The 14,936-nt window shown below is 36.3% G+C and overlaps 1 protein-coding gene across 1 annotated transcript in view; it reads left to right on the forward strand.

Moving 5' to 3' along the window:
- Window positions 1-4,997: 4,997 nt before the first annotated feature.
- Window positions 4,998-14,936, forward strand: part of LOC138712176 (apyrase) — a 34,165-nt gene continuing 24,226 nt past the window's right edge. The window contains exon 1 of the mRNA XM_069843672.1: window positions 4,998-5,688. Within this exon, the coding sequence (XP_069699773.1) occupies window positions 5,317-5,688 (372 nt within the window). The 5' untranslated portion in view covers window positions 4,998-5,316. The remainder of the gene's footprint in view (window positions 5,689-14,936) is intronic.

Consider the following 14,936-nt stretch of genomic DNA (forward strand, 5'->3'; position numbering starts at 1 on the left):
TATTATGAATTAATCCTTAAAAGATAATATAACTAAGTAATAATAAATGCACTGTATAGGGTCTATTTCAGTATAGTTTTATGTTATGAAGAATGGTTCCCCTAGCAACAAGTTTCTGTGTGGGAATTCTAAATTTCAAGGCCTAACAACAATAGTTGTAAATACAATAAAAAAACACGATCGTGCAATTTTTTTTTCTCAAGAAACCTATATTTTGTAGTCAGTGATTAGTATAGAAGAGTATTAAAACAGATCCGACCTACGTCGAACTGATTATTTTCTCAAAAAGTGGTTCTTTCACACAATAATGTAGCATTTTCCTTCTTTCAAGATACCGTTTTAAACATACTCTTTCACTTGTGAACTGGACGGCGTTACCCTGCAATGTAATTTATTATTTTTGCCCTTATTGTAAGACTACACGAGGAGTAGCATTATATCCGGCGATGGCCGATATTGGAAAAGGAAAGACAATAATTATCTTTTGAGACAATAAATAACGTTTCAGCAGCAGTTAGTAGGCTTATTTGTTGTGGAAGATTCATGTGGAATACTATTATTTTGCAGTAGGTAGTGTAATAACGCATCTGAAACTTCGTTGTATAAAATTCCCCAAATAGTTTTTGTTGTCAGTTTGAAATCGCAACATCTATCAATGCAGACAATGTAAAAAAGGCGTATTACTTTTTACTGTGGCTCTCATATGAGTGATCAGGATGAAAGTTGAGCACCACACATGTGTTCTGTAACAAGTTATGTGAAGTTAACAGAATAGCTGAGGGGGAAAACTACATGACTTTTACAATTCAAATAATTTGACGAGAACCTATTAGTCACCGGAAAGACTTTTGCTGGGATTTTGAAGGAAAAATAGAGATAAAATTTACAGTATATTCTAACCTTCCTTCCGTCTTAAGACCCGTGTCACACTCACCTGAACTTCCTATCCCTAACCTTCCACCCAGTGGGCAAGATTCCGTCATTCCAGAAGAACAGGAGTCATCAGAATGCTCAGGCATCCTATCCTTCAACGTCTGCTGATTCCATCTTTGTTCCCAAAAATGAGAATAAAGCACATAGCCACAACTTAGAGGCTTAGGTAGGAATTTAAGTAATATGCGGAATTATCAGTTGTTAGATGGCAACAGTGTAACTTATCAGTAAAGCTACTTAAAATGCGGTGTATAAAAAGCGAAATGATAAGCTGACAGGTTATTCTGCAATGCTGCAAAAATGTGAACGGGTTGATGGATGAATTAGGTATTGAATATAATCCAGAAGAAGAATGAAGCCTATTCATCGATTATTCAAAAGTGAGTTTAAAAATAGTTTTGTAGGCCAACGGGAATATAAAACCTTCCTTTTTAGTGGCTCATTCAATTGTCATGAAAGAAATCTACGAGAATATGTCATAATTATTAATATTATTGTAAGGAACATAGCTGGTTAATTTCTTACTATTTGGAAGTAATATTGTGTTGTTTGAATTGAAAGGAGAAGGTTACTAAGCTATATTGTTTCTTATGTTATAGCTTATGGGACAGTATTGCGTATCACTCAAGGTAATGTTGGATATATCGATCCTTCGTCTATCGATCGCCGTTTACTTCTTTGGAATATGTCGTGTAATTTAGAAATTATAGGCGCGAGAAAACAGGCCTGGAAATGTGTCGGTCGATTTTTGGGATGGCTCTTTAGTACTGGACCGAAGTTTCAGACGTATTTACTCGTATTTAAGAAAAGAAAACGGTAGGTTAAAATTGGCAAAGCTATTGTTAAAGGTGCACTTAGGACGAAACTGCACTTTGTGTTAAGTGCAGAGAAACATAAATGTAACAGAAATCATTGTTGGAACTATTTCGTAAGATGAACATTTTTGTGGTCTGGGAGAATACGCATAACATTTTGTGGTTTTCACTATTTCTTGTCGGTAAGCCCCAGTTACTAAAGTGCATAATATATTATGGAAATAATTATCTCCAACATCCATCGTACCGCAAGTTTCCCATAATACTTCCTTTAAGATGCAATGGATCTTACGAAAGAGGCTGTAAAGTGATTCCCGTTGCAAGCCTGTCAAACATGTTTTCTTATACTTCATCCATTATTGATTGTCCTCGACGATCTACTGACACCTCATTCGTCATTAGGCGTAAGTTCACAGGTTCGGACCAGGTAGGGTGACCAGATTCAATCGATAAAAAAGAGAACACAAAGCTTAAAAAAGAGGACATTGTTCGAAAAAAAAGAGGACAGAAAATATGTATTTAGATTTAGGCTTATTGTATTTTAAATTACGTCAATATCTATTTTACTACAAAATATTTACAATAGAGATTTAGGTTTATACCATACTTACATATATATTAATATCTATTTTATTACGAAATAATTATGAAAAAATGTAATAATAATGATTTTACAGTTACCTAAGTATGAGAGTCAAGGGAACTATAATTTATTAAAGAGGACAAATAATGTCTATTTAGATTTAGGCTTAGGCCTATATTATACTTAAAATTATGTCAATATCTATTTTATTACAGCGTACTTATGATAATATAAAATGATTTTACAGTTAATGAAAACAACAACAAATAGGAGCAAAGAGAGTTATGATCGTTCCGTCGATGCTGCTGCCACCTACAAACAAATTGCTTGAGAAAGGCATCAAATCAAATAATTTCAAAATATCAGGCATACAAGTTATGAAAAGGGGGACATTTCTTGATTTTTTTAAAAGCCGCCCGGACCCCGGACGAATGCCTAAAAAGGAGGACATGTCCGGACAAAAGAGGATGTCTGGTCACCCTAGGACCAGGCCGATAAAATCATTGCTTCAGAAGGAACGTAAATATGCGAGGCCTACAGATGTCTTGTAGATTCACCACATTGAAGAAGTCCTGTGACTGAAAGAAAGGACGCGGGCAAAACTTACCTACTACTGTATTTCTCATGCATGTCATTTAGAAAGTATCTATGGAAAACGCCAGTGTATTTCAGGCATTGTCCAACCAAGGAAAGGTAAAAAAAGTACATTAGAATATTTCAAATAAGCTATACTGACAGAGAGTAGCTAAAGTAAAGATAGTAGAATAAGAGGAACAAGCCTTCAAACTCGACAGAGGAGTCAGATGACCTGCGTACTAGAAGACTTACTTAGGAAATTAAAAGGTGACAATAATGGAATTAACGTAAATAGAAAGAGATTAACCAACTTAAGAATCACCGATGATGAAGTGTTATTTGTTAGATCATCCTACGAACTACCGTACAACAAATGCTTCAAGAATTAAGCAACATAACAAAGGCGTTGGCTTCTCAATGAAGCACAACTAAACCGAACTAAAGTCAAACACGTCACCAAGACCTAGGGTGACCAGACGTCCTCTTTTGTCCGGACATGTCCTCCTTTTTAGGCATTTGTCCGGGGTCCGGGCGGATTTTAAAAAAATCAAGAAATGTCCTCCTTTTCGTAAATTGTATGTCTGATATTTTGAAATTATCTGATTTGACGCCTTTTTCAAGTAATTTGCCTGTAGGTGGCAGCATCGACAGAATATACTCTTTGCCAACATCATAACCCTTTTTGCTGCTCATTGTTATGGTCGTTGCTCACAATCGAGGTGCGATTGTAAATCCGTTTCCGCATTCTCACCTCGCAATCTGTCCATTCTACCCATTTTCTGTCCTCTTTAATAATTATACTTCCCTTGACTTTCATGCTAACTGTAAAATCATTATTAATTTAAGTTTTATCTTAATTATTTTGTAATAAAATGGATATTAACATAATTTTAAGTATGATATAAGCCTAAATCTGTACTGTAAATATTTTGTAATAAAATAGATATTGACGTAATTTAAAGTATAATATAGGCCTAAGCCTAAATCTAAGTACGGTACATACTTTCTGTTCTCTTTTTTTCGAAGGATGTTCTTCTTTTTGAAGCTTTGTGTCCTCTTTTTTATCGATGTGAATCTGGTCACCCCTACCAAGACCAATTTAAGTAGATAGGACAGATCTGCAGTATGTGGATAAATATGTCTCTGTTTGGGTCAGCTTATATCATTTAACCACAAAATGGACAAGGAATTAAAAACAGAACAGCTAAAGCTTGGAAGACTTTCTTATCACTGAAATTGATACTCCTGGACAAAGATCTAAACCGGAAACTGAGAGATGAGGCACTCAACACTTGTCTGGCGCCAGGGTTTTGGCGTGTGTCCTAGAGTATAGTGCCCAGTTTGTGAGCATGTTGCTAGTGCAGCTGAGAATGGTACCACTTCCTATACATGTCACATCAGCCATTTGTCAAACACAGTTGTCAGACTGACTACTGCAAAGGTAAAATACTCGTACGTAACGTTCACATTACTTATTTCACACGCCAAAAACGGTGATGCGGAGTATAGCCTACCGGTGCTACTATACAGATGTCAAACTTGGTCCCTTACAGAGAGAGCGGAAGTGAGTACTGTATCGTATGTTTGCGATATTACGGCGAACTAATTACTACATGCGTTCTGCAATAATCAGTATCATCAAAATTTTAAATTATGTTTTATTTAACGACGCTCGCAACTGCAGAGTTTATATCAGCGTCGCCGGTGTGCCGGAATTTTGTCCCGCAGGAGTTATAAAAGTATCCAAAATCTGGACAGTTAACGACTGATATAGTGGGACAAGAGAGTCGATAACGGTACTCTTCCGCTGAAATGGGGACGGGCGGCAACCTGGTTGAGGAAGTTATAAAGAAAATAGTTAAGCAAAAAAATTGTAGACGTAGATTCTGTACAGTTTCAGTTGAGATATTCGTTTCTTACATTTTAGTCACCCTGTCCTTCCCGATTTCTTGTCCCTGTTCCGCACACTCACATGCTCGTCCGCTGATATTTTCGTATCTTTGTATAAAAATCAACTGGCCGTAACCTTTAACCGAAACTACATTAAGAAAGTTCATAGAAAACAGCAGCAATTTTGTGGCGATATATTGCGAAAAACATGGATTAAGCAAGGCAAAGAAAATAATGGCGAAGAGAAAACCCAGTCTCCTTGAAAAAGATAAGTGACGACAATTTTAATTGTATAATTGTGATGGAATTACGTCTAACAAGATCCCAGAATTGTTCAAGGAAGAGTACCTATTCGATTTCTTATCTTCTTTACTTACGGCAGCTGTCTAGCCTATCTGTAGTGTATTCCACTTACGGTTTGGGTATAACCTTATCCCTATAACAGCTGTGAATCAGTCTTACTTGTGATTGGGTAGTGCGAGTGTCGTATCAAGGCCTGAGCAGTGAGTTCACTTCAAAATGGTGCTCGTGATAACAGGACGTGTTAGAACAGTGTTATTTATTGTGTGTGTTGTATGCGGGTTTGTGAGCGGCCGAAGGACTACCGAAAGTAAGAAGGAATTGTTCGAATTGTCAGTGATCCATATTAACGACTTCCACGCCCGCTTTGAACAAACCAGTCTTTCGTCGGGCACCTGTCAGGCAGGTCAGGAGGACTCCTGCGTCGGGGGCTTCGCCCGCATCGTGACAGCAGTCAACAGCCTTGTGAAAGAGAGGCCTAATGCCGTCTTCCTAAATGCCGGAGATAACTTCCAAGGGACTTTGTGGTACACCATGTACAAATGGAATGTCACTGCACATTTCATGAACATGCTGCCTCACGACGCTTTGGTAAATATGATTGAAACGTAACAACACTCCCAGTGACCAGTGACAAATATTCAGAGGATCCTACGCATTTTATATTTATATTTTATTTTATACTAGCTAAAAGCACCCGGCGTTGCACGGGTTTTCCTTTCTGATTCTGTTTTTAATTAAACTGCATATTAAATTTTCGGAAATCTCGCAAACCTAATTATAGACAACCAAAACGAATTGCCTTTACTAAGCTAAGATTAATCTTTACTTAACGCCACTTACATGAATTGATGAACTCCTTAGCGAAATGCCTGCCAGCGTTAACTCAATTTAAAACGGTTCCAAATCAGGCACAGAAAAGACAACATGTCATCATGTGCCTGACGTTCAAGGTTTTTTTTTTTAATTTACTGTATATATTTATTTGTTTTTATTTATTTATTCTGATGTAGTTAAGGCCATTAGGCCTTCTCTTCCGCACCGCCAGAAATACAAATAAAATAACAGAAAAATCAAACTACTATGAACAAAGTAAAACCCAACGAAAATATGATTCCTTTTCCTCTTTCTGATCAGTTTCAGCATCGAATCAATAAGTACATATATAATTTAATTTATATTGGAAGATTTTTTACCCCTTGACCGCTGTACACCCACTTATATCATACCCAGTTTTTTTTAAATATGACTTGGAAAACTATATCTCACAAATTCAGAACATATTATATTAATTCTTATTATATACACAGAATACAGATACAATATAAACTTGCAATAAGTCATTTTTTAACACAAAGACTAATATTCTGAGAGACGTACAGGCTTAACGGTATTTTAGATATATTCCCTGTTATTTTTAAAAGCACACTTTTCATAAATCTGATTAGTGTAATAAGCAGCTAATCGGTGATGTATGCAATGGAGGGAGAAAGGAACGGGCCATCCTACCCCAATATCTCCAAGCCTAGTTCCCTCATAAGTGGTGCCTTATTGGTATCACTTGTGAGTTTCAGACCTGTCTTCTGACAGCTGACTAAACAAGAACAACACTCTCTACAATTGTATTATTATTATTATTATTATTATTATTATTATTATTATTATTATTATTATTATTATTATTATTATTATTATTATTATTAGAGCCCTGATTTCCATGCGCTATCAAATCTTAAAACATGAACTATCATGTGTCAAAATATGCACAATGAAGCGAAAAAACTAAAAATGTGCACTATCAAAATTTAATTCTACAATATGTTACATTTTTATTTTTGATAAGATTAACTCTATATGTAGATGAAATTATTGGGGATTATCAGTGCGGTTTTAGGTGTAATAGATCAACTATTGATCAGATTTTTTGTGTTCGACAGATAATGGAGAAAAAATGGGAGTATAAGGATACAGTACATCAGTTATTCATAGATTTCAAAAAGGCATATGACTCGGTTAAGAGAGAAGTTTTATGTAACATTCTTATTGAATTTGGTATTCCCAAGAAACTAGTTTGATTAATTAAAAAGTGTCTCAGTGAAACGTACAGCAGAGTCCGTATAGCCCAGTTTCTGTCTGATGCCTTTCCAATTCACTGCGGGCTAAAGCAAGGAGATGCACTATCACCTTTACTTTTTAACTTCGCTCTAGAATATGCCATTAGGAAAGATCAGGATAACAGAGAGGGTTTAGAATTGAACGGGTTACATCAGCTGCTTGTCTATGCGGATGACGTGAATATATTAGGAGAAAATCCACAGACGATTAGGAAAAACACGAAAATTTTACTTGAAGCAAGTAAAGAGATAGGTTTGGAAGTAAATCCCGAAAAGACAAAGTAATATATGATTATGTCTCGTGACCAGAATATTGTACGAAATGGAAACATAAAAATTGGAGATTTATCCTTCGAAGATGTGGAAAACTTCGAATATCTTGGAGCAACAGTAACAAATATAAATGACACTCGGGAGGAAATTAAACGCAGAATAATTATGGGAAATGCGTGTTATTATTCGGTTGAGAAGCTTTTGTCATCTAATCTGCTGTCAAAAAATCTGAAAGTTAGAATTTATTAAACAGTTATATTACCGGTTGTTCTGTGTGGTTGTGAAACTTGGACTCTCACTTTGAGAGAGGAACAGAGGTTAAGGATGTTTGAGAATAAGGTTCTTAGAAAAATATTTGGGGCTACAAGGGATGAAGTTAAGGAGAATGGAGAAAGTTACACAACGCAGAACTGCACGCATTGTATTATTCACCTGACATAATTAGGAAAATTAAATCCAGACGTTTGAGATGGGCAGGGCATGTAGCACGTATGGGCGAATCCAGAAATGCATATAGAGAGTTAGTTGGGAAATCGGAAGGAAAAAGACCTTTGGGGAGGCCGAAACGTAGATGGGAGGATAATATTAAAATGAATTTGAGGGAGGTGGGATATGATGATAGAGATTGGATTAAACTTGCACAGGATAGGGACTGATGGCGGGCCTATGTGAGGGCGGCAATGAACCTTGGATTCCTTAAAAACCATTTCTATTATGTATTATTATTATTATTATTATTATTATTATTATTATTATTATTATTATTATTATTATTAGTATTAGTGCCCAGATTTCCATGCGCTAACAAGTATTAAAACGTGTACTATCATATGAAAAAACACTCACAATGACGCGAAAAAACTGTAAAAATATGCACTACCAAAATTGAGTTCTACGTTGTGTATTTTTATTTTATTTTGAAACAACGTACTACAAATGATTTCTTTCTCAGATTTTCTTCACTTAAGCTCAATTGTTTGAAGCACGTTCTTGAACACAAAAAATTATCTTTCTACCTTACAAGAAATGACAGGTGCATACTTAAGCGAAGAAATTTGGGAAAAAGTGAAGTCGCATTGTAAGTATTTTGCATGGAAATACCAGCTTCTACGAAACAACATTCATAAAAGGTACTATTACGGAAGTTAATTGTATGCACTGAAGCCGAGAATGTGCTTTTTCTTCCAATTCTGATCCTTGTAGATTTCATGATAATCTGTAGTGATCTCTGTTCAGCACAGCTTTTTTGGGACCTGAAAACAAAGAATAAAAATACAACTAATTGCAGGCCCGGAGGTAAAGCGAACGTTAGGACGACCTAGTAAAAGGTGGAATGATACCGTAACAGACATGTCGAAGAATATCTTGCAATCAGATGTTTTATTATATTGTATTATCAAAACTTGAAAGTAGTAATTCTCTTCCACCTTATGGTATAACTTGAACTGCTTTATAAGGTACCAGCCTACAAACGTGGCAGGGAATTGTCAAGAGTTGATATTGTTAGTAATATGTGTGTTCCAGTTCCCTCATAACTCATATCTATCTAAATCTAACTTAAATCTAAGGGCAACACAAATACCCAGGTCATACATATCAAGAACAAATCCCTAGGCAGAGATAGAAATCTAACCCGAAACATCTTAATTAGGAGCCATCGTCGTTAGCCACCAGAGACTAGACTTAGACCAAGAGGTTGACCAATGTGGCACTGTGGTCAGTACCTTGTTCCGGGCGCCTTTCACTCCCGGAAGAGACTCGTTATTCAATTTAATAGGAGGCTGAATGGACACTGGAGCGGTTCTGCAAGTTATGGTGAGATAAAAAAAAGTCTTCCTATGTCCTAGAGTCAGGAGCAGTTACAGCAGCATTCAGATTTGGTGAGAGTGGAAGAAATATTCGGTGGACATTTTTGTAATTTGGAAAAACATCCTTTCTTGTGTAGCAGACCATTGAAATTGCTAGATTCTTGTCAATGTGAATTTTTATAATATTCAGTATTATTATTAACTAGCGTTCGATTCATTTATTCATAGTTTTCTGCCCAAGGGCAGGTATTTCACTGAAAGCCCAGCATGCTCCAATCTTCCCTATTTTCTGTCTTCCTCTTAGTCTCCTCATACGATCTTAATGTCTATTACGATTCATTGTTATTACTAGGCTTGTAATGTTTGGGACCGATAGGGTGCGTTACAGTGCTTTCAAGTCGACTATCCCTTCACCAGTCAGTATTCTAGCATGCGTAAACAGTGTACCTGCTGAATAATAATGCCGAAGGTTAAAGGTTCTCAAGCGCATATTTTTGCAGCGGAATTTGGTGAGTGTTTTGAAGTGAATGGCGGGAACGTTACATGTAAATTATGTAATACAAACATACGAAGTGACAAACGATATTATATACAGAGACATTGTAGCACAAGAAAAGAAAGGACCCACGAATAATTCTATGATAATTCTTCTGCACTTAACGAAAGGTACGGTACGTAAAAATATATCTTTGTAATGCTATGTAGCGTATATTTAAGTGCTTTTAGAGCTGTCCAGATTTCTTTATGTGCACCTTGTTATTCGCGTAATCGTTCGCAGAACCAAGTCAATGTCCTCGTACTAGCTCACGTCCCCGGCCCATGTACCATGCTGCAGTCAACTTGTGTAATCGGTCCCCAACATTACAAGCCTAGTTATTACTAATTACGTACAATTCATTTTCCATTTACACAACATTTAAAGTGTGACTCAGCAAGAATGCCGGATTTAATAATGTAAGTAAATGCAACAAAGCAGATAACAGAACAGATAATAGTGCCGCCAACCCAACAACAAGACATTGTTGGGATATTGCATCATTGTCTTGTTGTTGGGTTGGCGGCACTGTTACCATTTGTTATCTATTTTTGTTGCATTTATTCACATTATTAAATCCTGCATTCTTGTTGGGACACTCTTTAGAAATGAAACGAAAGTAAACTAATTAAATATGAAGTATTATAAATGATGTATCCAATGAAAACATAAGTATTGTTAATTTATGTATCATTAAGACAAGAGAAGACGTGAAGTAAATTCCAAATGAAAGAGTTATGGTCTAAATAATAGTAATTTTTAGTATATATGAGAGTGAAATTGGATTTTATCCGCGGATACAAAGTTCTTGCGTCCGAGGCGAAGTCGATAGTTATCATTTCCACGAGCTCATAAAATTTGTTTACTCTTTGTGCTCATCATTTTATGCACTACTGATATCTAAATAATTTAAATTGTAGGCCTTTTCTTTGTAATGTATTGTTTGTGAAGCAGATGTAAATAAATAAATAAATTATATGGATTCCATTGTTGCTAATGTGTTGTAAACGATTTTGTGTGCAGAACGTTTACAGTAAAAGATTAGACCATGAGACATTTCATACTTTATTTCCGGATTTAATGGAAGATAATTTTAATTTTTTTATTAATTGTTATCGAATGACCCATAAAAAATTTACGTCTCTCCTTGAAGTAATTACTCTTCTCATATATCATTCCTACGTTGATGCTTGCTGTAATGTAGATGTTTCAGATTAAATAATTCGTCATAATTTTGAACAATTGTGATAAGAGTGCCGTCATCCTGCACTTGTCAGCTTGCCAGTTAGAAATCCTGTGTTTGGAGAAGAAAATGCGGACGGCCGTTTCTTGTGGTATCGTTCACTAACCTGAATTCGCCTATGACGTCATCATTACGCGCCACACGCGCCGAAAGAGTTGCTCTGCCAAGGAATTTGTTCGCATTTTCCAAGAAACGATTCTTGCAATGTGATCAGTGGACGCATATCTTCAGATTGCACGAATCGGGGCCGCCGCTATCATATCAGTAGGACTCGGAAGTTGATGACCTAAAAATCACAAAAAAAAGTGACTATAAAAGTACCTTAAAATTCTTAAAATATGACATTACAATTAAAAAAAACTTGATTTTAATAGTACAATACAAACAAAATGGTATACTTCCACGTGTGGAAAATAGTTTTTTACCAAACTAGACTATCGCAAAAAAACTTTGTCTGCTTTGTTTTATACTTTCGGCATTTCTTACGTCTTCACTTGTGTGGTAGAATATGCTGACTGCGGGCACTGCGGCTGTAGTATTTTTTCTGTTTCGTTGAATGGAGGAAGCACGTAACACACGTGATCAGGAATCAAGATTGATGTAACCATAAGGAAAATCGAATTGCGTAATCAATCTGCCGTATGTTCTCAAATATAGACTACGGCTACACCGTAAAAAAGTCCCTTCATAAGCAAAAATGAGAAAAAAATGCAACAAAAAGTAGAACATTTCCAAAAAAGAATGAACACTAGACAATAAAAGATCGAAAAATGCAAGAAAATGCTAAACGAAAGTAGGCTATATTAGTTCGTGTTGAAGTGAAACGAGTTTCTATTGCATTCTGCATTGTCTGTGATGTCTCAGAAACAAGATGATATTTCATCAACTCCCGAGCCCTACTTATCAGATAGCGACGTCCCTGCATGAATGCTGTTTTACCTTTCTGTACTTTGTTCCACAATGTCTGATAGGAAAAGTAAACATTGCCGGCAGACGAGAGAAGTATAATTGCTATTCAATTAATGATAGAGGTCTCATTCCACGCTAGACTTGAAGTTGGGCGGTCTGAAGCGTTTTATCCCCTCTCAACTTCAAGACAAGCGTGGACTGAGACCTCTGTCATTGGTTGAATTGCAATTATATTTCTCTCATCGCCTGCCGACAATGTTTACTTCTCCTGTTAGACATTATTCATTAACAAAAATATCCAGATTTAATGAGTTGCTACACTACCTAGTCATTGCTCTTGTGCTTAAGAAGTGAAAAGTTAAGCTATTATGTATAATTTGTACTCGAGTAAGAAATTATTAATAGCTGCTTTACTGAAATAATTACTATTCTTTAATTTCCATACAGCGTACATATTTTCGCTAATGTTTCCGGCATGAGTTCTACCTGGTTGCTGGGATGCTTATGTGAGTGATGGTTATCATAAACGTCACTTCCATTCCACTCGTCTTCTCCTGAGTAACAGACAGATGACGAAATCATTGCAGCTGATTTATATCCCACGAAGTTTAAAGTCTTATTTATTGATTCTGAATAAGCTTCAGTCGGTCGTTGCAGAGATACGCATACGTTTACCACTTCTTAGTAAATGCTTAAAAAAATATGTAAAATACAGCGTTGCCAAGTCCAGTTTGCAGAAATACACTAAACGCTTAAAAAACCCACTAAATATAGCATAAAACCCACTGGATTTTTAGATGTATATTACATATTAAAAAATAGTAATAAGTCTATAAATAATGATTAAATATTTACCGAAACTACAAAAGAAGAGATTCATTATCATCGTCTTCTTCTTAAATTTCAGCCGTAATCGTGGAAGTTGAAGCACCTGCAGTTTCTGGTTTTTATGTTTCCATTGTTCCGATTTTTTTAACAATGTGTTCAGGCAAGACAAAATCATGGCAACATTTATCACGCCGTCTCATTACAGTCTTAACTGTCAAATTTGACCATGATACCTTTGCCCCCATTCTATTTCTAATTTTGGTTTTAATTATATTCATCTGGGTAAACAGCCTTTCTAGTATGTTCTCAGAGAAGACAGAGCATAGAAAGTGCGAATTCAGCTAATTCTTTGAATGGGTTCATATCTGGATCATCTTTATAGACTACTGAAAAACTTCACACCAAAAACCTCTGTTAAAACATGGTGTGGTGCCTCCACGTGTTATGTATGATTCGGGACTTCCCCTTTACTACAGACGAGAGAAATGCTAATACAGGACAAAGTCGAGTTTAGTTGTTTAAGGGAAAAACAAATTTCCACTGACCTGAGCGCGAAAAAAAAAACTAGATTTCCCACTGCCCACCGTTCAATAATTTTTCCCCACCGACAGAGTTAGAAAAAAACTAGATTTAGTGAGAAAACCACCGTGTTGGCAACACTGGTGGAGTACTGAGAGTTTTGGTGGTGCACATACGCAAAGGATATTGTATTATTTACGTTGATATGGAGAAGGAGAAGACTGGGGAGAGAGAAATAAAGTAAAGAATAAATGGAAATATACTGGGAATAGTAAAACAGAGTTATTAATTGTACAGTAGAACCTCTATTATCCGTGGTAATGAAGGGGGTGGACTGAACGGTTAATCGAAAAAATCGGATAATCCGTACCATAAAATATTTTCATAAATTAAGCATATAATACTTGGTTTCATAATTTGAAATTTCTACCATACTGCAACTACTGGTGTCTTCTTACTACACAGTATACAATGTTATGCTGGTTATAAATAATGAAAACAGTGAAATACAATAATACGTACTACTTTGTTTTATTCTATTAAATTGCGCACATTTCTAATGCCAATCTTGTATTCTGATGCGCTATGAGCCACAGTTTTTCCTTTCCCAAACAGCTCAACACGTTTTCTTTGAACATTTTGCACAGAATGACTAAATGATGCATAGGTTTGCAGTTGTGTGAAGGTTCTTGGGGGTCAGTTTTCTTTCAAAGCTGATAGTGACTATTTTAAAAGTTGTGAAAAAACCTCTTCCCAAAAGTGTTTCTACTGCGGTAACGGTAGCATTCCTACTACATACTGTGTAAGGTAAAGAATGGTAATAATCTTCCACAGTACTTAGTATTTTTCTGCAGCAAAAAAAAAAAAAAGCGAGAGAGACAGTCGGATAATCCACCAATCGGTTAATAGGGTGACGGATAAGGAAAAAAGAAGAAAGGATTAAATGGGAAAAGAAATGGGTAGGAGATAAAGGGAGAAGGACAAATAGCAAATGTAAAGGGAGTAGATTAATAGCATTGAGGTAGTTGATACATAGGAAATATATGAATGAACGGGGAGAGGAAGTGGTAAAGGAGAGAGAGTAATAAAGATATGAGTAATAAGTGCAACCCTGGACATAAGAGTAGAAGTGAAAGGGACGGAGAAATCCCCGACCATGCCCTTTTCTCTTACATCGCCTTATAAACAAACGCGCAGTAAGGCCCTGAGCATCAGTGGTGGACTTTGGGCGACCAGCGAGAGCCGAAAGTTCGTAAAAGCTATGATGCCCGCCTGATACAATCCGTCACTAACCTTCTTGTCTGCTCGTACCGCACAAAAACATTACTGTCTCAGTCGGGGAGGGTGGATTGGGGAGTTAAAGGGTGGTCTGCAGTGACTCAATGAGGTATTAGCGCCCAGGCCTGATTAAAAGTGAGGAACGAAATTGGTCGCGCAATAGGCCTAGTATAAAAATGTTAAAAGTAATGTAAAGAAAGGGAATGTTGGCTCGTATATAGGAATATGAAGGGCCAGCAGGACCGAATGGGTTGTGGACGATAAATCATATCGTCACGTGAATGCAAGAACTAGGTAAGTCGAAATTTGCGTTTTTTAGTTACCTCTTTTAT

This window comes from Periplaneta americana, chromosome 13, assembly GCF_040183065.1.
Source record: "Periplaneta americana isolate PAMFEO1 chromosome 13, P.americana_PAMFEO1_priV1, whole genome shotgun sequence".
NCBI lineage: Eukaryota > Metazoa > Arthropoda > Insecta > Blattodea > Blattidae > Periplaneta > Periplaneta americana.